The 21,704-nt window shown below is 41.5% G+C and overlaps 1 protein-coding gene across 7 annotated transcripts in view; it reads right to left on the bottom strand.

Annotated features, from left to right (window-relative positions):
- dock10 (dedicator of cytokinesis 10) overlaps window positions 1-21,704 on the bottom strand; it is a 90,861-nt gene that overhangs the window by 29,241 nt on the left and 39,916 nt on the right. For all 7 annotated transcript variants that reach the window (XM_072668877.1, XM_072668872.1, XM_072668871.1 and 4 more), the window contains 22 exons: window positions 19,314-19,448; window positions 18,358-18,544; window positions 16,126-16,211; window positions 15,100-15,183; window positions 14,094-14,246; window positions 13,196-13,450; window positions 12,126-12,248; window positions 9,143-9,225; window positions 8,066-8,188; window positions 7,892-7,971; window positions 7,033-7,220; window positions 5,994-6,059; window positions 5,811-5,903; window positions 5,586-5,709; window positions 5,329-5,450; window positions 4,910-4,993; window positions 4,725-4,817; window positions 4,468-4,586; window positions 4,136-4,205; window positions 1,747-1,860; window positions 1,381-1,452; window positions 1,053-1,199 (listed from right to left, as the gene is read on the bottom strand). In XM_072668877.1, coding sequence (XP_072524978.1) covers window positions 1,053-1,199; window positions 1,381-1,452; window positions 1,747-1,860; window positions 4,136-4,205; window positions 4,468-4,586; window positions 4,725-4,817; window positions 4,910-4,993; window positions 5,329-5,450; window positions 5,586-5,709; window positions 5,811-5,903; window positions 5,994-6,059; window positions 7,033-7,220; window positions 7,892-7,971; window positions 8,066-8,188; window positions 9,143-9,225; window positions 12,126-12,248; window positions 13,196-13,450; window positions 14,094-14,246; window positions 15,100-15,183; window positions 16,126-16,211; window positions 18,358-18,544; window positions 19,314-19,448 — 2,601 coding nt within the window. The remainder of the gene's footprint in view (window positions 1-1,052; window positions 1,200-1,380; window positions 1,453-1,746; window positions 1,861-4,135; window positions 4,206-4,467; window positions 4,587-4,724; window positions 4,818-4,909; window positions 4,994-5,328; window positions 5,451-5,585; window positions 5,710-5,810; window positions 5,904-5,993; window positions 6,060-7,032; window positions 7,221-7,891; window positions 7,972-8,065; window positions 8,189-9,142; window positions 9,226-12,125; window positions 12,249-13,195; window positions 13,451-14,093; window positions 14,247-15,099; window positions 15,184-16,125; window positions 16,212-18,357; window positions 18,545-19,313; window positions 19,449-21,704) is intronic.

Here is a 21,704-nt window from a genome sequence, read left to right as displayed (position 1 = left end):
CCATTTTTATCCATATTTAGTTTTTTTCTTCATGGTTTGAACCCTGTAGCTGCTTCGGGACCCTGTGTAAATAACTCTGGATGAATGGGCCAATAGAAATGCTCCAAATTACCTGGAATAAACTCTTATTTTGCATGACCGTCCATTGAATGTTAAGATCATTTCTGTGTTCTCCTGTAAAGTCACCAATTTGGAGATGCATGTTTTCCACTGGACAGCGACCGTTTACTGTCTATCTGCTAAATATTTGCTCAGAACAGGAAACATCATGTATATTTAAGTCTAATCTGGACATAATTGATACAGGCCTGTGTGGAGCTCAATATCTGACCAGTTGCTATATATGTAAGCTTATGCACTACACCGTCAAATCAGAAAATTAGGACCACCCCTGGCTTGTAATGAACTCGGTCCGTCCCATCAGCTCCACTGACCGTACAGCAGCACTGTGTAGGTCTATAGAACTCCAGACTGTCTCCATCAGTTTCTCTGCAGACTCGGTTATCAGCCTCCTCCTCTCACCCTGTTTGCTCTTCACTGGTCAGGACCCCACAGGACTGACCACCACCGAGCAGACTGGAGTATTTGGGTGGTGGGTCATTCTCAGCACTGCAGTGACGCTGACTGACCACATCTTTTCTGCCACTAACGCAACAGCAGTAGACAGCTCAACATGCCTGGAGGAGAACATTAAGAGGGAGGGCCATCCTTCCCCCCAGAGAGCACAAGGCCAATCGTGCTCACTGTTTGCTGTTCTTGTATCCATAAGCTGAGCTGCATAAATAGCTTTAATGGGTTTTGTGAGGTCACAAACAGCCAATCCACAGCATATTCAGTTTGGAAAATGACCAGGTCTGTGTCTGGCTCATAAAACCACACAAGCCTCATTAGTGGATGTGGGGGAAGCAAGGAAAATACGAGAAATGAGGCAAACAGGCCCTTTAAGGCATGCTCTGGATTGGGCTGATCTGATTGGACGGTTTTGACACCGAATATTTCTCCAGCTCACAGCGTATAATTTACAGTCAGTGAGTCGAATCTCCGGCACTCACTTTGACGAAGGCGGCTACAGCCTGGTTGGCGCTGCGGGTCTCGTCAGGCAGCTCTTTGCTCTTCCAGAAGATGTGATCCGACACCGTCATGATCAGAGTCTCCAGGTGGCTCTGGAAGGTGCCAGGGAAGCGCTGCGTCCGGGGAACCTGAACACGAACACACACACACACACACACACACACACACACACACACACACACACACACACACACACACACACACACACACACACACACACGAAAGCTATGCTCGTAAAGTACTGCTACTGTGAATCATGAGTATCATGGAGAGAGGTGGTAAATAAACGGTAGAACAGCTGAACAGTACCTTCAGCTTCTCTGAGTCGATCAGGTGCTGGGCCATGGACTTCACTATGATTTCCAGGAAGAACCAGGAGAACTACGCAGAGAAGAGGAGAAACGTGAGAAATGAAGGAGCAAAAAAGAGAAAGGAGAAGATCTGAGAAGAGATCAAAAGCACATGTGTGTATCGCAGGTGGTGCGGGTGTGTTCTACAGGTGGAGTAGGTGTCATGCTTGTGGTGCAGGTGGAGTAGGTGTGAACAGCAGGTGGTGCAGGTGCGTATTGGAGTTTGCGTAGGTGTGAACAGCAGGTGGTGCAGGTGTGTGCTGCAGATCGTGCAGGTGTGCACTGCAGGTGGAGTAAAAGGTGTGCTATGGCCACGTTGGTTCACCTTGAGGATGTTCTTCACCGCTGTCTGCTCGTTGCTCTTCAAGTCAGAGGTCATGCCTTTGGCCAGCTCCTCATGGACGGTCCGGAATCCATGCGCCTCAGTCTTGAACACAAACTGTACACACACACACACACACACACACACACACACACACACACACACACACACTTAATAAAGAGATCTGCAGCACCTTAGGAAATCTCTAGTTTTTCAATCTCCAGTCTCTCCTCAGGGACGATCCAGGAGTCTGTGAACAACGGCATCTTCACCTCCCTCCTAAAACACCAAGTAATCTCAACGTGAGAATATACTGCCCCCCCTCCACACACACACACGTTTGTTTTAATACCCTGTCAGAACTTGTGGTCATAACCACAGCATATGTACAGAAGCTTTAGGCCCCAGATCCCATCACTCTACCCCCCGTCTCTCAGCAGTGAGAGAGTTTTACAGTAGAAGCTCCAGATCTGATCAGAACAGATAAAGCAGGTGAAGATTAATCCATTAAAAAGGAGAAACAAGAGCTTCTCATTCTGAAGAAAGTAGTGAGATCTTGTGAGTCTGGTTTTACAGGTGCATACTGGTCATACTACGTCTGCACAGGACTGTCAGTATTATAGGCATGCAAGCACACGTGTCATATATACTCATATATATATATATATATATATATATATATATATATATATATACTCATATATATATATATATATATATAGATGATCTTGTTTTCCTTGCTTTTACTACAGTGTCGCTGCACACACACACACACACACACACACATACACACACACACACGTATAACTGAAACAGGATGTGGCTGATCTTGATGGTTGCTGCTGTTTTCATGCTGTGCTTCACCTCTGTCTTGCTATACTTGTGGGGACCCTAATTTCACTAACTTAATTATTACTGTAGCTAAGAGAGACTTTTGGAAACTGAGGTAGATGATTAAGGTTTGGTGTTGTGTCAGTTTTTCAATTTAAAGCCCCAGTGTTTGTAAAAAGCATTTACACCTCAAAAATGGCCCCGCAAGTCCAAAAATGTCAGGTATGTCCCCACATGTATAGTAGTACATGGTGTGTACACACACACACACACACACACACACACACACACACACACACACACACACACACACACACACACACACACAGCAGTATACTGGCAAAAAAAAAAAACCCGACTGGCTACCAGCCCAGACACCATACCAATCAGTTGCCATGGCAACCCCTTCTCTCTATTATACCATCCTCTTCATCCTCAGTTTCCTCCCGTCTCTCCTTCTCTCTCCTCCTCTCACTCTGCCCCTCTCTCAACCCTCTAAAGATTGAGTGTTTTCTCGCTTGTTTGCATTGAAGATGAAAAAGGTCCTGTTGTGTTTTCCCTCGCTCTTCCCTAATGAGCCCCACTGTCTACACTGCACGTGTGTGTGTGTGTGTGTAAATGTTTCCGTGCGAGTATTACCTTCCTCTTACAAAATAACGAAAGATGTCCTACAACTGGAAGGCAGACTGTTATTTGGTCTTTTCCGTGTGTGTGTGTGTGTGTGTGTGTGTGTGTGCGCGTGTGCACTGATTTCAGTCTAATGAGGACCTTCTCCTTTGAAAATCAGAGCACTGAAACACAGAGCGTTTATCTCTCTGCAGGTGGTGGCTCTTCTGCTCTTCTGCTATCTACATTCTCATGTTTTTAAAGACCCCAGTGGCCAGACCCAGTTTGCAGAGGGTCCACTCCCCTCAGAGGAGCGGCTTTTCTCTCAGCTGAGCAGAACACACACTCCTTTATGCTTCCCTGCAATAAAACCTGTGCTGTGGGAAATGGCCTTTTACTTCCCAAATATGCTGCGTTCTCACCAAAAGGTCACCTAAAGCCTTTTACGTCACTTATGAATGTGCTGAGTGATATACACTATATGTCCAAATGTTTGTGGACACCCCTTCTAATGCATGCATTCAGCTACTTTAAGTTGTACCTATTGCTGACACAGATGTGAAAATGCACACACACAGCTTCTCTAGTCCCTGTAGAGAATTACTGCCAATAGAATAGAAATGGGGATGATGAGGTGGGGTGGTGATCAACCTCCAACATCCTGACCTCACTAACGCTCTTGTCCCTGAATGCAATCAAATTCTCACAGCAATGCTCCTCCAAAATCTAGTAGAAAGTCTTCTTCTTTGGACAGCAGGAGAGACAGTTACTCCAACAAAAGCAGGAGAAACTCTTAATACCCTTGATTTCTGAAAAAAAATGATGAATGTGCAGGTGTCCCAATACTTTTGTCCATATGGTGTACATTGTATTTATGTATCTATTCCAATAATTCACTGATCGTCGTTTAGGATTAGCACTCTAATATAGGTTCTATTGAGGGGAATATACACACCTTTATGTAAGAGTGCAAATAGTGGTCCATGTTTTCTTCATGGCACTTGGCGAGGATATGAACAAGGACCCTGCAGACGACAAAGAAGAAGAAGCGGACAGAGTACAGTCACCTTACCACTGAGATAGCATTCACGGCAGTAGTGATTTTTTAATATATACACACACACGTTCACACAAGTATCGCAGATCAGCACAACTGTAATGTGTGATTGGTTATGATAGAGGATTAATCCCCCTCATTACGGCCATACAGAAATGCAGTTACTAACAGCAGCATGAGGCGGACACCTGATTAAGGACACGACTGCACTGATCTATAGTCCTATGTACCTGGTGGTGGCGCTGGTGACCTCATCCAAGTCGTTCTGGGTGAGGACTTTAAAGAGCTGGTTGAAGAGGACCGGCAGGAAGCGAACGATCACATGGATCCTCTCCATACTAAGGAGGCCCTGAAGAGACAAGCCAAAGAACACAGGGGCAAGTTACTTAACAACTACACTACACTAATCCAGCTAAAGATAACGGGCTAATATCACTGCTTTATTAGGGGACGTCACGATTACTCAGTCATTACTCAGTGCATTTACCTTCAGGCAGTTCATGAAGTTTGAGGTAGGTGGTTGCGAGAGGTCCGTCTCTCGTTTTTGGCACTGCTGGAAAAACCGGTTCAGATGGGGGTCCTGCAACAGTGCGCACAACAGGGGGTTACCCTCAAACTACCCCATAACAAAGACTATTACACACTGAGACCATGAGGAACTTTGTAACTTGCCTGAGTGTAAACTGTGGACAGTACAAGTGTTGACACCTTGAAGATGGGCTTCCCTCCATCCACCCATTTCACATCTGATCCATTCTGTTGGAAAAGAGACAAAAAAAAAAAAAAAAAAAGAGATATTTAAGTCTTAAATGACCTCATTGACCTCTTTATAATTAAACTATATAAATGAAAATGGCAGGTAGTTTCACTAGTTTCACTCTCCTGTCCGCCAAAATGATGGACGAAGCTAAAGTCTTAAATTAATCAATACAATCATTTAAGACACTGACATTCTCACAAATAAAAAAAAATATGTTTTTATGAATCATATTCCTGTATTCTTTATTTTTACCACATTTACTTACTTTTTTTTTTTATTATTTTTTTTATACTCTGGGGTGTTCCATCTCTCCCCCTCTTGTGTCACTCACCTTGTTGGACGAAGGCTCTTTTATTAGCAGGTAGCCACTTGGCAGACTGCAGGAGACTGGCACATTGAACTCCTGCGAGGCTAAACGTCCTTCTTTTAGAAGAGGCAGCCATGCATAGCCCACTGTTTCCACACACACATACACACATTCACACACACACACCATACAGCATGGATAAGCAGGTGTCTACACACTTTTGGACAGCTAGTGTAGTCAGCGTGATCAATATCCTGCTTAACAAATCTTCCCAACTCTACCTGGAGTTTCGAGAGCCTCCTTCTTTTTGGAGCTGGTCTTGGCGTTGATGTCGCAGGTCACGTGAAAAAAGGAGAAGAGCAGATGGTGTTTCTCGTGGAGCTGTGTGGGCAGCTCGATCTTCACCTGTTAACAGAAGCAAAGAAACATGTTCTGATAAGAGACTACAATGAACCGGGAGTGGGTGGAAAAAGCAGAGCTGCAGAAAGCTGGCGGCAGGAACGAACCTCGTCATAAAAGTCAGGGTTCTGTGAGTGGTGAAGAACAGTGGAACAGGCAGCTGTGGTGAAAACTGGACCTCCTGGCTTTCCGTAGATGCACTGCGGAAGCAAATGGACATCTTGAGCTCAGTCTTGGGGCGACCTCGGCTAAAAACGTTAGCGCAGAAACGCAAAGTTTGGAAGCTTTACCTTAAGTGGTTTGGCGTGCTCTTCGTCAGAGTTCCTGAACTCTACATAAACTGCAATGTTCCGAGCCTGCGGAGAAAAATAGGAGTACAGGTGTACAGACTGCGGCCAGCGTCCAAAAGTGTGTGGACACCCCTTCTAATGAATGCATTCAGCTCCTTTAAGTTGCACCTATTGCTGACATTGATGTGCAAAGACACACACAGCCTGTCTAGTCCCGGTAGAGAAGTGCTGCCAATAGAATAGGACTCTCTGGAACAGATAAATAATCTTAATGAACCTATTGGCTCCATGCTGCCTAATGCCAGTGTTCTCTGGAATGATGTTGGTGAAGCTCCATCTAGTACTTTTGGATGGGATGAGCTTGGGAGTTGAAGTTGGAGTTGAAAATTCTCACAGCAGTGCTCCATCCTCCAAAATCTAGCTGAAAGCCTTCTTCCCTGGACAGTAGAGACAGTTACTCCAACCGTTAATTACTTTTGTCCATAATGGTGTTTTTCGTGAAGTAGGTTCCACCTTCCATGACAATCAAATATTTGGTCTCTTTCTGATGGTAGATGCTGTACTTGGACATCAACTCTGGTGAGAACTTCCTTCTCCTGTGATGAACTCACTAGGACGGTTTGATCTGGCCATGTAGGCCAGCTGTTTCACATGGAAATGATTTAGTGGACAGAGGAACTGTTCTGAGATCTTTCTAAACCCCTTTCCAGACTCTGCATCTCCACCCTTCTGTCTGAAGGCCTCAGAAAGCTATTTGGATCTGGCTATGGTTTAAATAAGACAGACTCCTCCAGAATAATCCTCTCCAACCATGTTCTGATCATCTGCACCTCAGTATTGATCACATGAACATCAAATGTCCAGATGCTAATTAAGTGATTCCACACTACACATATTTTCCCAGCAATAACCTCTCACACAAACATCAGAGCTTTCAGCGTCAACCAAATCTGAAATTCCACATTAAGAGAAGAAACCCAAAGAGCAGCAGCAATCCAACCCCTCTGCTGGCATTTCAGCCCAGGCTCAGCAAACCTACCTTTGCAAAGCTCTTCTGACTATCATACTTGAGGTGTTTTGGGTAGACGTATACGTGGTTCTTGTAAACTCGGTATGGTTGGGCGAACTTGGCTGAATCCTGCAGAAATTCGTCCACCTCCACCGTAGGAACGTGCAGGCTGCTGTCCTCAAACGGCTTTAGAGGAACATATGATGATGTCACGCAGTCTGAGGCAACAGAACAAGCACTGGTTTCTAACAGAACAGCAGGTACAGTGAATATTACATGTGCATAACTGAATCTTCTAGTTTGTACAGTGATTATTAAAAAAAAAAAAAAAAAAAAAAAAAAAAAAAAACACACACACACACATATATAATTTTTTGTTTGTCCATTTCATATTTTAACAATATTATTTTTATTACTACTATTCCTATCCTTACATTTCCCTTTTAATATTGTTTTTTCTTCAATTTTACACTTATGTTCTTTTTTGTCTTGCTGTTTTATTGTAATTTAAATTTAGAGTTTATGTATGAAAAATGCTATTTTTATTTTATTATTAGCATCATTATTATTATATACTGGTAGCAAAGGTTGCTTTAAGCAAATATTTCCCATCATTATCTGAATGTGAAAAATCTTTTGTCTCCATCATTTTGTTTAACATAAGTTTCACAGGTCTGTCCAGTAGGTGGCGATTGTGCATATATACTGTATTTAATATTGTCTAATCTAGTCTTTGATCTCACAATCATAACCTCAGTCTAATCGCATTCCTAGGCTATACCATTTGAAATGTCAAAATATAATAAAAATATTATTATAGAACTATAAAACTATAAAATATAAAACTATAAAACTCCTTGGAGTACACTGCTGTTTCCCCGAGCCTTACTGGGATGCTCCATTGGAACACAGTCCACGCTGATCTCTAGGCTGCCAGGTATGGTCTGGAGCTTGCTGGTCTTCTCTGCCCTGAAAGACCAAAATGAACCATCTTACTCATCGTATGCAGCATTACTGGTCATCCACTGGTCATGCTAGTGTGACTATTAAAAGACTGCTGTACCGTCTGTACTCTGTAACGAGCTTCAGCAGGTCCTCAGTTGAAATCTTATTGCTCTCCTGCTTGAAGAGAGGAGAGAATCGGGACTCCCTGTCCACCATTCCTTGGTTGTCCTTGAATACGGACCTGAGGGAGTGAACAAGAGAGAAAACCACTTCACTGTATAGAACGCTTACATTTGTTTAATAATGACTGAATTTACAGCAGCCTATAATAGACACTCCTGATAGACTCAAAAGACAAAAGTATTGGGACACCTGCTCATTCATCGTTTGTTCTGAAATCAAGGGTATTAAAAGAGCTGATCCTGCTTCTGTTGGAGTAACTGTCTCTACTGCCCAGAGAAGAAGACTTTCTACTAGATTCTGGAGCAGGAGCATTAGTGTGAGGATTTGATTGCATTCAGCAACAAGAGCGTTAGTGAGGTCAGGATGTTGGATGATGATGATCACCAACCCAACACAGTTCTTCCACTGCTCCACAGCTCAATGCTGGGGGGCTTTATACCCCTCTACTAGCCCACGCCTGGCATTAGGCAGCATGGTGCCAATAGGTACATGATATTGATCTGTTTGAGTCCTATTTTATTGGCAGTACTTCTTTCTCTACAGGGTGTAGACTAACTGACCTTCACAAGTATTACACTCAAAACTCAAAGGTGTCGCTTCACTGGTATCAAGCCTGGCCGTGTCTAGCTTGCCCAATCCTAATCATCCACTAAATTAGGTTAACTGGTTAATGGAGGTTGACTGTGGGACTAACTTACATATTAGTTTAATTGATTAATAATTTTCTTTAAGTGACTGAATAATTGAGCGCAGTCTTAAAGCCAATCTGAGACCATTTCAGAGATTAGAGTATCAGTGATTACTGAAACTCAAGACTACGGTCAAGCGTCCGAGCAGAGAACACACACGTCTCTACATTGCTCTACACTGTCACGGCTGCGGTTTTGTAGCATTCGTTGTTTTGGGAGCAGAAATGGTCCCCAAGTAGCAGTAATCCCTGACAGGGGCTTTGAAGGCTTATGTGATGATGAGTTTTAAACATGTGGAGAAGGTTCGAGAAGATTCGACCCACCGTACGGACCAGGCGAAAGGCATGCGGTATTTCCCCAGCTTGCTACAGAACTGTTTGTTGGATTTGAGCATCTTCTGAACAGTCTAGGAAAGAAAACAGACGGGATTTATAAAACTGCAATAAAGGATATCAAAGAAAAGACTTGTGTTTATGAAGTGAAATGAAAAAGTTGGCCAGCAGAATTCTCATCCCTCGCATTGACCTAGATAACGCCCGAGTCTAAATCAAAGCAAGGTGTCTCGCTATTGGCAGGCCGCAGCAGTGTCTGGGGGATCCATTTAGGCTAGTCAAACAAAAGCCAGGGTTAGGGGATCTCACTTTCCACAAAAAGGGGGAAGGAGAGGGACATTCGTTCTAAAACACATCGGTTTGTGAAAGATGAAGCACTTAAAATAGGATTTTACAAGATATTCCTTCTGGAACCTTTTAGGAGGAGAAGCACAAGCGAACCCAGGCTGTCAGCAGGACGGCTCTGGATGGTATTTGGCTGAGGCTTCTCTATAGTTCTGTTCCATTAAAAGCAGGGAATGTATGGAGGAACATGGAAGGGGTGGGGGGGGTGGGGTGCAGTACAACTTTCCTGTTAAACGGTATCTAGCGTACATGGGAAATTCATCATGTGGTTCGAATGAACGTATCCCTAAATGGGAAGGAAATGAAGGGGCAAACGTTCAAGCCGTGGCGTTTGGCTCTGAGCAGGACGAACTCGCTCTCGATCTGGTTTGCAGAGCTGCGGTCTATCTTTAAATAGGGGTCACATAAATAAACAGAAAAGGGAAATGAAAGCTGGCAGAGACTCGGACTGTAACACTGAGCGGCCCATAGAAGCTCTTCATTCACTGCTGGGTGAAAAGTCACTGAATTCTAAATAAATGAATGAGGTAGATCAGAATGGACAAAACAGAAAACCTTTATATTTATTTAAATGTATATTTAATCATACTGCAGGTAGGCATAGGCTATATAAATAAAATCATAAAAAAAACTGCTAATTTGCATTTCACAACTTACAGGTGAAGGAGGAAACTACCTTCTCATTTTCAAGGGAAGTCAATGTTCAATATTTAATTTTCTCAGAATACTTTAAACAAAATATGAATTAAGAGAAACAAAGATCATAAATTGCTTATTAATTGCTTCTTGTTTCGTTAGGCTTACTTAACGTAATGTTATTATGTCTTGTCGTTGGTATTACATTATCTGTCTGAACGTTTAAAAAGATATTTTTTGTGCATCAAAAAAAAATGTGAAAAAGTTGTTTTTGTTTTCATAATTTCATTCAAAAGTCACTGCCATATTTGTATAATAATTACATGTATATAACATAGTTAAAAGGAGTTTAAGATTTTAAATTTTGATCAGTAAGGCTTATAGCCTTAAGGCTTATAATTCAGAATCTCAAATCATTAGAATATTTAAATATGTTGATTTTGGATAAATAACTAATCAAACTAATTAACATAAAAAAAAATGGTTGAAATATATCCCTTTAAGAGTTAAACCAAACATTAGCCTCCACTCGAATGAAATTATAAATATACAGGAATTTTTTCAGGCAATTCTACTTTTTTTGAGAGCACTAGTCTGAGGTCAGTCTGAGGTGGTGCTTTGTGCTGTTCTGAGGGCAGGTAATATATTATAGCTTTATTTTACTATTATAAGGAATCATTATGATTAATTAAGGCTCAGAATATTAAAATGTGGGCTGCAACAAAGAATCAACATGATCTCGAACACTGATTTAAAAACAAACAAAAGAAATCACATTAAAGATTAGGCTCGATGATGTTTGTGCTTGCCACCTAAAGAGGGAAAATACAGACGGCAGAGACTGCAGTGCAGGACTCTGCATGACCCAAAAAAAGTCTAAAACTTTGTAACACTTCCTTCTAACATCACTTAAAGAGGTTTGCTGTAATCGCAGTGCGGCAGCATGACTGTCCTGCAAAAGCATTTATAGAAGAACCACAGGAGAACATGAGGAACCCTCGGCACGATGAGGAACTGCTGAAGTAACCAGTTAAAAATAGCTCATCAGGATCAGCTTTTCAGGTTAGTTTCAGTTTAGCAAACACAAAAAACGCAAAAACATGATTATGACTATAAAGGGGTTACTATTTAATATACAGCTCAGGAACAAATGAAGAGACCACCCTACAGGATCAGTTTCTCTGGTTTTGCTATTTCTAGGCAGTGTGTTTTAGGGAAATGAACATTTGTATTGTATTTCATAAACCATGGGCAACATTTCCCCTAAATTCCAAAAAATATGTGCTATTTAGAGCATTTATTTAACTGCTCAAAAACAGCTGCTCAAATAATGCAACAGAAATGATTACAATAATTAATGTTAATGTAATTAAAAAGTTATTATTCAGATTATTAACATTTTAACACAGTACTAATATCTGAACTGAAAGCATTCAAAAATCACTATGGTGAAATAACCTCGACGGCCAATCACAGCTCTCACGTCTGGGTCGGCTCTCCACTAGTCTTTCACATTGCTGTTGGGACTTTATGCCATTTATAGTCTGTAGATTCAGCTAACTCAGCTCTCTTTGATGAAATGCCTGGAATAAAACGACTGCCAGACACAGAGATGCAAAAAAAAAAAAAAAAAAAAAAAAAAAAAAAAAAAAAATAATAATAATAATAATAATAATAATAAAAAGAAATCTTACTTTTTTTCAGAACTGTATTGACAATTTTATAAATCCAATTTTATCTGAAGACAGAGTACAACACTGCCCTCAGTACTGTGTTTTAGATATCTGATACAGTACTGCTAAACATATCATGATACTTCGATATATCAATATTTTCACACTTCTAATACTTTGAATAACGAAAATTGTTATTTTTTATAGACTTTGTTGTATATGACACAAATCATGCAGTCCTCAAAAAAACTAAATGCCACTGTATCCATGGTGTGCTGAGCCATACTGAGAGTATGTAAGCAGATGTAAAGTAAAGAGACCTTGCTGTTGTCCGTGTTCTTGATGTAGGGCTCCGTCCCACTGGTAATATTTCCCATCAGCACTTTCTCTACGCGGGCCACCATGACTATATCTGTATGAGGATTTGTGATGGAGAAGATGGCCTGAATGTGCAAACACACACAAACAGATAGAGAGAGATAAATGTCAACTCAGATGAAGTGATAAACAACCACAGCGTTTCCTGTTTTTGCTGGAAAACCATCAAATCCCCAATTAAGCTGTCAAAAGCAGTAGGCACCAAGTGCAGGGCGACACTGATCAAACCCAATAATCACATTACTGGGTGATTTGCTATTAAGATAGCACTAAAAGAAGCCTTCAAATCTACTGAGGATGTTAAGCAGACAGGTACTGGATTGATAACTATTTTATATACAATTTTAAACTGTTTTTCACTCAGGTTGTCAGACTGTGGTAGGTGTACTACTCGCACGCAAGTCAGCCTCGGGTATGGTAAGCCAGATGACCTAGAAATTACCGATATATAAGCTTTTCAGACTTATTTTGCAATAAAAACATTTGATTTAGCCTTTAAAGCAGCATTCTGCAGCATTTCCACCTTAACTCAGCAGCTTCAGGATCATGGTGCTGCTCCACTGACTGTATCAGGGAGGACAGCGTCTCTAGCGCTGCTACTCCGGGCTCGGAGTGCTGCTAACTGCACTATGGAGCTCTGGTGAAGCGAGCAGGACGGCGCTCTCCAGAACTGTGAGCGTAACGCTGCGTAACCCATAGAGTCATATTAGTGTCCAATCCTGTAGTACTACTCTACCACCTCAGTCCACATGCGTTTCTCAGTTTGTCCAGAAATGCATGTGTACAGCCTGTCCTTTAGTGGTGGCTCAAAGCATGAATTACACTTGCTGACTGTAGGGGGAGCCCCAGAGCAAGAAATACCAATTCCTGCATAAAGCTGCTTTAATATGTAAAGGCTATTTAGACACTATACCTCACTCCAGCTATACAGAGCCCACTGTCTGGGTTAGATCCTGGTCTCAACAGCCTGAGAACTACTGCAGTAACAAACATCCCCCAGCCCGACTGATACCTGTTTCGGGAAGCATAGCCAGTTTTCCAGTTCCAGACTGAGCTGGCAGTCTCCGCTTCTCTTCTCCACAGGAGACTTCAGGCCATTTTCCTGTGGCCCACCATGACCTCCAGGTGTCCCCTGACCTCCGGGGCTCCCCAAACCACTGAGCATGTTCCGCACCGCCTCGTGGTTGAGGTCCACATGGAAGTCAGCTGAGACCTTTCTGTTCTCTCGCATGTCCAGCAGCGCCACGGTTACAAAGAAAGGCTCGATCTAAACAGAAAGAGCAGCGGGTGAGTGATACACAGTGTTTACACCTGCCATTAACATGCGTTTTGTATCCGGACAAAAGTATTGGGACACCTGCTCATTCAGTGTTTCTTCTGAAATCAGGGGTATTAAAAATAGCTGATCCTGCTTCTGTTGGAGTAACTGTCTCTACTGTCCAGAGAAGAAGACTTTCTACTAGATTTTGGAAAAGCATTGCTGTGAGGGTTTGATTGCATTCAGTGACAAAAGCTAGAGTTAGTGAGGTCGGGATGTTGGATAATGATGATCACCACCTCACCTCATCATCCCCAACTCCACTATTATTCCAGAGAACACAGTTCTTCCACTGCTCCACAGCTCAATGCTGGGGGGCTTTACACCCCTCTACTAGCCCACGTCTGGTATTAGGCAGCATGGAGCCAATAGGGTCATGATGCTGATCTGCTCCAGAGAGTCCTATTCTATTGGCAGTACTTCTTCTCTACAGGGTCTAGCTAGACAAGCTGTGTCTGTGTGCATTTGCACATAGTTGAGGCTGGTTTGAATGTTAGAAATTTTAACACTCATTTTAATTTGATCTGTGTTTTAATTCTGTATTTAAACTCGTTACACTTCGTGACTAAATGAGTCTGTTGTCGTGTCTTACATTAGTGACAGGCTCCGTATCAGCCTCGTTCACACAGCCCTGCAGTGTGAGGTTGAGGGAGCGGCAGTAGATCATCAGTCTCTTCCCCAGCTTCTCCTCGAAGGGTCGAATGCGTGCTGGCTCCCCACATTCTCCCCGCGGGCTCCTCAAAACCTACAACACACACCACAGATCTTCAGGACTGCACTCGGAGAAAAACACACCTGAGAGTCTTAATGATGATAAAGATGGTCAAACAGAGTGAGGTAAAGTACCTCACAACTCATACAGCACATGTACAGAGGTTCAAGTCCCCTAACCCCATCACTCCAACCTCTGTCTCTCAGCAGTGAGAGGGTTTTAGTAGTAAAGCAGCTGAACATAAATCCAGTAACATAATCCAGAAACAAGAGCTTCTCATTCTGAAGAAAGTAGTGAGATCTTGTCGGTGAGCTAGTCTGAAGAACAGAGCTCGGTTCCTCCAGGTTTCTCCTGGATGCCCCCCAGTCCAGCCAGCACAGCGTGGAGGATGTGTTCAACTACATCATCATCATCATCAGCAGCAGCAGCAGCAGCAGCTCACCTGATTTACCATCATTAAGCCCTGATTTACCACCAAACCAGGTGTTGATCTGAGGAGAACTCTAAATAACACTAGACTCCATGAGGAGAACTTTGGAGATGTTCTAATGATGAACACAGTGATGGAGAACCTCCACCACTTTCTGTAGGAGTGTTAATATTGTGTTTATTCTAATATCAGTGATTTACTGAGGAGATCAACTCAGTCTTACTGTGCAGATCAGCAGCTTTACTCTCTGATTTTCATACATATAGACTTTAAGCAATGTATGCTAGCTCCATTAGCCGAGTAGCTCCAGAGCAATGCTAAAGAAGCAAACCTTTACTACATTTGGAGTGGTGGGGAATATACAGTTTAAAATGCAGTGAGGTAATCACTAATTATGTAAATCAGCTAGAGGGTTTCCAGGTTAATTGGAGGAATGTTGTGGATGATGAGACGTACCGGAGTGTCGGGGTCGAGGGAGAACAGGTTCAGCCTCTCTTCTCTTCGGGCTGCTCTCACCACCTCCTCAGTTTCAGTGATGTACTGATGAACAAACAGGCAAACCATTTTAAGAGAAGCATTTTCTGAGCTAGGTCCTGACAAGCCAAGTTCTGTTATGACATATTTAATAATTAGGAATGACCAATGACTGCAGAAAACATGGATGCCGCAGTTCTATAGAAATGAAGCTAGAACTCTCTGCCATGTTGTCAAATCTGCAGAGTCTGCACAGTGAAGACTAGAGGTGGAGCCAGACTCGCCTACTCCTTTGATAGACCCCACCCCCTTCTCCCAGACCAAGCCTCAGTGTCTCAGACCGCCTTCATTGAGCTTCACAGAGCAGATTTCCCCCTGGATTCCCAGTCTGTCCGGTAAGTGGACATCAGCTCCAACAGTAAATGTGCAGCTCTACAGCTCAGCTCCTCCATGTACTGAACAGAGAGGATGTCATGCAGGACCTGCTGCAGATGCCAAGGCTGTCTGTCAATCATTGCATTCCTAAGTGTAGCTCCGCCTTTTTACAATAGAGCAGAGTAAGGGTTAAAAACTGATTTCTAGGGAAAATTAAAAGACTAGCTGCTGGAATCTGGAGAGACTGGAAATGGACAGACAGTTTGAAGAGGGAAATGAGACTTTGGCATTGAAAAATATGGGGGTGGGCAGGGCTACACATCATCCTACAACCAGCCAGCAGAGGCGCTAGACCTGTAGTTGCTTTACTTTTGAGAGACGTTGCGCTGTCCATGTTTTCTACAGTCGTTGTGGAGATGCACAATAACGGAAGAGCAGGATGTTGGGGTGACTCCAGACCAATACAGTATTAATTTTTCTGCATTCATAACAGTATAGAAATAAAATGCATATCTCTCTGTGATGCTAATCCATGTGTGTTTACATTTTCACGCATCATCGTTGTCAGATATGTACACAACTTCAATAGCAGTGCATCCCTAATTCTACTGACTGGAATAACCTAAAAGTTACCTTCGCCAATTCAGGATTGATCCCATTTTCTGATGTTTCCTCGTTTTCAGGGAGACAAACGTGATTCATGGACAGATCAAAAACATCTGAAAAGACAGATTAACATGAATTTAAAACAACACTAAATAAATAATAAACTAAAGGAACAGAATAAAGAGAAAACACAGTAAGCAATGCAGAATGATTCTACTTTGACATGATGGCCTGATATATCACAACCTGTGGGTTATTTTAAGATTACAAAAGAGTTATTTTAGCTTTTTGTGTCTAAAACAGGGCATTTTACACATTTAGCATCGATACACATTAAAGCCATCACCTAAAGAGACCTCAGCTACCACACGTCGAAAGTTATCCAGACACCCTGTCCAATTAGAGACCTCAGCTACTTTCTTTCCATCGACCCATTGCTGATCTAAGCGCTCACAGTTTGTATAATCCCCATTAAAAAAAGCACTTCCAGTAGAACTCAGACGTCCTGGAGTAACCACGCATGAGCCTGAGGTTGTGATGGAGGCTAGAGGCTTGGTTTCAGAGGAATGTGTGAGTGTCCACAAACTTTTGGACACAGTGTAGATTTCTTTGGGTTAAGAAAGGAGCGAGAGAAAAAGCAAGAGCATGAGAGAGAGAGCGAGAGAGCGCGAGAGAGAGCGAGAGAGAGCGAGAGAAAGGGGGAACATGAAAGGCTATGATCTGGTCTTCTGCTCCAGGGCATGATCTGACTCAGCTTCTCTTTAACCCTGACTCTACTGACTTTAGCTCCCCCTTCATTTTTAATTCTGCTGAAACAGAGAAGCAGACCAAGTGTCATCATTTATGCATTTTGAAGAAATAAAAAAGAAGCTGAAATTTGCCCTTAAAGTTGTCTCTTATCACCAGCGAAGAACCTCAGCAAACTAGATGCATTAATTCAGCCCTTAAATTCAGGAAAAATGAAATTCAGTTAATAACTAATGAGGCTCCATATAGCGGACAGAATATCAGCTCCCTGCAAAGCTAAAACTCCTTATTTATACAACATCGTGCCCTACTTCTGAGAGATCTGCACTTTATTGAACTTTACTACCCTTCAAAAGTTTGGAGTCACTGGTTTTAATTATTTAAAACCAAATTGGCTGCAGAAACAAGTAGATGATGATTGCACAGTGCAAAATAATTATGATCAAAAATCTAGTTTTAATATCTGACACTATTTCTTACATCGTTACAGGAAGATGTTTCTTCCTGTAAAAGTCCCTTTATCCATTTTATTTGATCTATGAAAAGTATCTTATTCTACTGGCAGATCATTTTGCTGTTTCAGGCATCAGGTCTAAGCTAAATGATCTTATTACTTGCATTAGGCAAAATTATCAATTGCCAATAGAATAAAATAGAGTGTAATAAGTTCACTCGCTAAGATCCTGTGCTACTCCACAGGTTTATTGTTAATATTTAGTAGAAAGCTACAGTGCTGTAAAATAATGTTTGAAAACATGCTGTGGAGGATTCTAAAATTACCCACATGTTAAAATGATCACTAAATAATAAAAAAAATTCACTAATAATATAAATAAACACAGCATTTGATTTTTCATTTGTTATTAATATTTGTATTGATCCAAAACACTTAAAATATAAAAAATATTAAAATTGATACGTTATGATTGCAAGCGACTCCAAACTTTGAATGGTCATGCATTTGGGTCTAAATTTCAATGAATTAGTTGCAGTTCTGTTAAATTCATGGTTCTGTTTTAGTCATGCAAATTTTACACCAGGGACACACAGTCCCTGTCATGCAAAAACCTTATATCTCCAAAATAGCAGCTTTACAGGAGGAGGAAAAACCTTTTCGGCTTTCAATGGAAGTCATTGTGAAGCATTTCTATTCATTTTGGACCATTTTTATTCTCCCATTTATCAAGAATTGATAGATATTAATTCTAATTATTTTAAAAAGTGAACACCGGCAAAAATGGAATGACACAATGAGTAACAATGACAATATACTGCTCATGCCAACAGAAAATATATTTTATATAAAATATTATATATATATAATTTATATTATGATTTATATACAAATAAATAAATCAATTAATAAATCAATATTTAAATGAAAGCTATAAAAATATATTCACAACTAATGGGATTAAACTACTTAAGCACTGGCAGAGCGAGGTTAGGACCCCGGAGTCCGAACATCGGCTCAGTGTAAGACCATCATACACACCACTGCTCTAGACTTACCTGGCTTGGTGTCAGTGAGATCCATGCTTTTTCGATCCAGAGCCGGACCCTCAGGTGGGCTTATCTGGAGGATACGGTTCAGTGTGTTGATCCAATCCTCCATGTCCTGCTCGCTCTCCGCTGCAAGGACAAAGTACGTCACCTCATTCATCTTCAGCTCAAAGGCGTGCTTCCTCAGCCGGTTATTCTGTGAGGAACAGAACGGAGAGGGACAGAGTGAGAGCAGTTCTGACGGGTCAGATGTTAGTCATGTTTTGATCTGAAAGGAACAATGTGTTTTTCAATCAATTTTTCAACTTTTATTTTGTACCATATTTGATACATTGAGAATTTATTGCTCACAAAATCTGTGTGTATTTTTCTGGTGCATGCAGCGCACTGATAATCCACCAGGGGGCACAAAGCATGTCTCTGATTACATTTTTTTAATTAAATGTAATTCATTATTATATATTTTAATTAATTAATTTTAATTAACTTTTTTTAACAAAAAAGACAAAGATCACAATTTGTGTTGGACACAGATGAAACATCTGTCTTTAACCCAACCGTGCGCGCGCACACACACACACACACACACACACACACACACACACACACACACACACACACACACACACACACACACACACACGGTGAAAGAGTGAACACACATGTCCGGAGTGGTAGGCAGCCTTTACTGCGGCCCCTGGGTGGCAGAGGGGACTTGGGGCCTTGCTCGATGGAAGTTGTAGTAGTGTTAGTAGTTGGAAGTAGTGAACCTGGGTATCAAACCCACAACCCTGTGATTAATAACCCAGCACCGCTATTATACAGTGTTGATTTGTATTATTATTATTAATTAATTTTAAGAGGATAATTAAGTATTTAATCATCACACATCCCTTTCTGGCAACTCCGTCAGAACACCAGGAGAAATGAATGCTAGCGGAGTTGGTAAACAGTTCAGTACCAACCTGAACTACTCCTGTGCATGAGTCCAGAAATATGCAGCCTTTAGGTTCCTTCGAGATTTTCTCATCCTTGTAGAAGTTCATGATGTAGGAGTTGTCGGTTAGCTGCGTCAGCTGAAAATACCTCCTCTTGAATGACTGCAAAAACACAAGCAGAAACAACAGAGGCTAAGAAACCACAACCACACGCTCATATAAATAGAGTTAAAGTCAGATGAACCGGAGTACAGTCTGCACTGCAGCCTCTCCAACAAGCTTCTGTAATGAAGCGTCCACCATCAAAATCCTACATAAATATTCTTCCACAGCACAGCTAATGTTTCAAACCCATTTCAAAATAAGAGTCTCATAAGAGGTCAAATGGATACATTTGGCTAATTTTTCAACCCTTTAATACCTGAACCAGCGAATTGCCAGGAAATCTTCTTACAAATAATAAAAAAAGAAAAGAAAAAAAAGGAAATAAATAAAAAACCACTTTGCATTTGTACCATATTTTATACATTGGGAATTTATTGCTCACAACATAGAAATCTGTGTGTATTTTTCTGTCTGTCTTTGATTTTATTGTTTAAATTTAACGTAATTCATTATTATAAATTTCATCAAATCACAAATTTTAGCACAAATGGATACATTTGGCTAAAAGCGGGCTAGGAGAAATTAAATTTGCTTGATGTGCTTTGTTCATTTCGGAACAAACAGCTCCAGGAAACGAAATAAATAAATGAATAAATTAGTCAAACAAGTAAAATATGTTGAAACAATGCCAAAGAAATCACAAAAACAATGTTGGCTTGAAAACTGTGTGCGATCGCCTTATCCACATTTAGTAGTTAAGTTATTATTTTTTTTAAATGTACAATAAATTCAACTGACTGTGGCAAGTTTTGTTGAAAATAGCACCTTATAATATTAATCATAACAATAATAATAAATATTTGATTATTTTTTATAAGCAGCTTTGCTACATATCCATTTTCTAAACAAATTGAGAAATATATATATATATTTTCCTTCATATTATTTTATAATAAACCAGGGAACCAGTGGGAAAAGGCTGTCTTTGTCTTTTAAACCAGTGCAGCCAGCATGTTCCTGCGGCCTGACCTGCCGATCTGTATTAAATAAGTATACTGTCAACAGATTTAATATAATATTAATTTTATATCCCATAGAAACGTTAACATTCCTCATTGCACGTGTCGAGATCCAGATAGGTTTCAACCATAATATGTAGGCAACATTTATGAAGCACCAGGAGATCTGCAAGCACCTGATAAGTCGCACAAACGCAGATGAGGTCTATAAAGGTAGGGAAGTCTAAGCTAAACTGTATAACTACACTGAAACTGCGCAGACGAACACGCGATACGGCTAATACTTCACCGACAAACCAGCCTCGTAAAACGTGTTAACCTCGAACTCCTCTGGCTAAGTTTGTCGCTGGTGCTACTTGGTTTTGGCATGGTTTGGGGCTTGGTTTATTCTTAAAAAGGCAGGAAGTCGCTGCATCTTTACCAGTGCATGCTGATCTGCCTGCACGCACATTTAGCACTGTGTGCACACAGTCCTCCCAGATTCTCCAGAGCCACATCTAGAAATGACATGTGGTCTACTCAGTCTGAAGAGCATTTGAGAACATACTGAAGTAAGCCTTGAATGTACACCATGTTGACAAAAGTATTGGGACACCTGCTCAAAACTCTCTACTGTCTAGGGAAGAAGGCATTGCTGTGAGGATGAGATACCGAGGTCAGGGTGTTGGATGATGATGATTACCACCCCAGGTCATCCCAAACACCTCAACTCATCCCAAAAGTACTGAATAGAGCATCATGATCATCATCATCATCATCATTCCAGAGAACACAGTTTCACTGCTCCACAGGTCAATGCGTCAGTGCTGGGGGGCTTTACACCCCTCTACCCCACGCCTGGCATAAGGCAGCATGGTGCCAACAAGTTCATGCTGACCTGCTCTAGAGAGTCCTAATCTATCTATTTATTGGCAGTACTTCTCTACAGGAACTAGACCAGCTGTGTGTGTGTGTGTGTGTGTGTGTGTGTGTGTGTGTGTGTGTGTGTGTGTGTGTGTGTGTGCGCATGCATTTGTGTCAGTAATGGGTGCAACTTAAAGTAGTAGCTGAATGCATGCATTAGAAGGGTTGTCCACGAACATTAGGACATATATTGTATAAGCAACCTGGGCTTGCAGACTGCAAGGCTCTGCTCTTAGTGATGAGGTCACCCACAGTGCCCCAGCTCTAAGGCATGGGTACAATAGGTCCATTCATCGGAGTTCTGTGGCCACCATATGAGTTCCCTTTAACGAGGGGTTTCATGGAGTGTTCTATGAATTTGTGCACTTTTCAGCCGTTCACACATCGATAT

Source organism: Salminus brasiliensis, chromosome 23, assembly GCF_030463535.1.
Source record: "Salminus brasiliensis chromosome 23, fSalBra1.hap2, whole genome shotgun sequence".
Taxonomy (NCBI): domain Eukaryota; kingdom Metazoa; phylum Chordata; class Actinopteri; order Characiformes; family Bryconidae; genus Salminus; species Salminus brasiliensis.
This window is presented reverse-complemented; position numbering and strand designations above follow the sequence as displayed.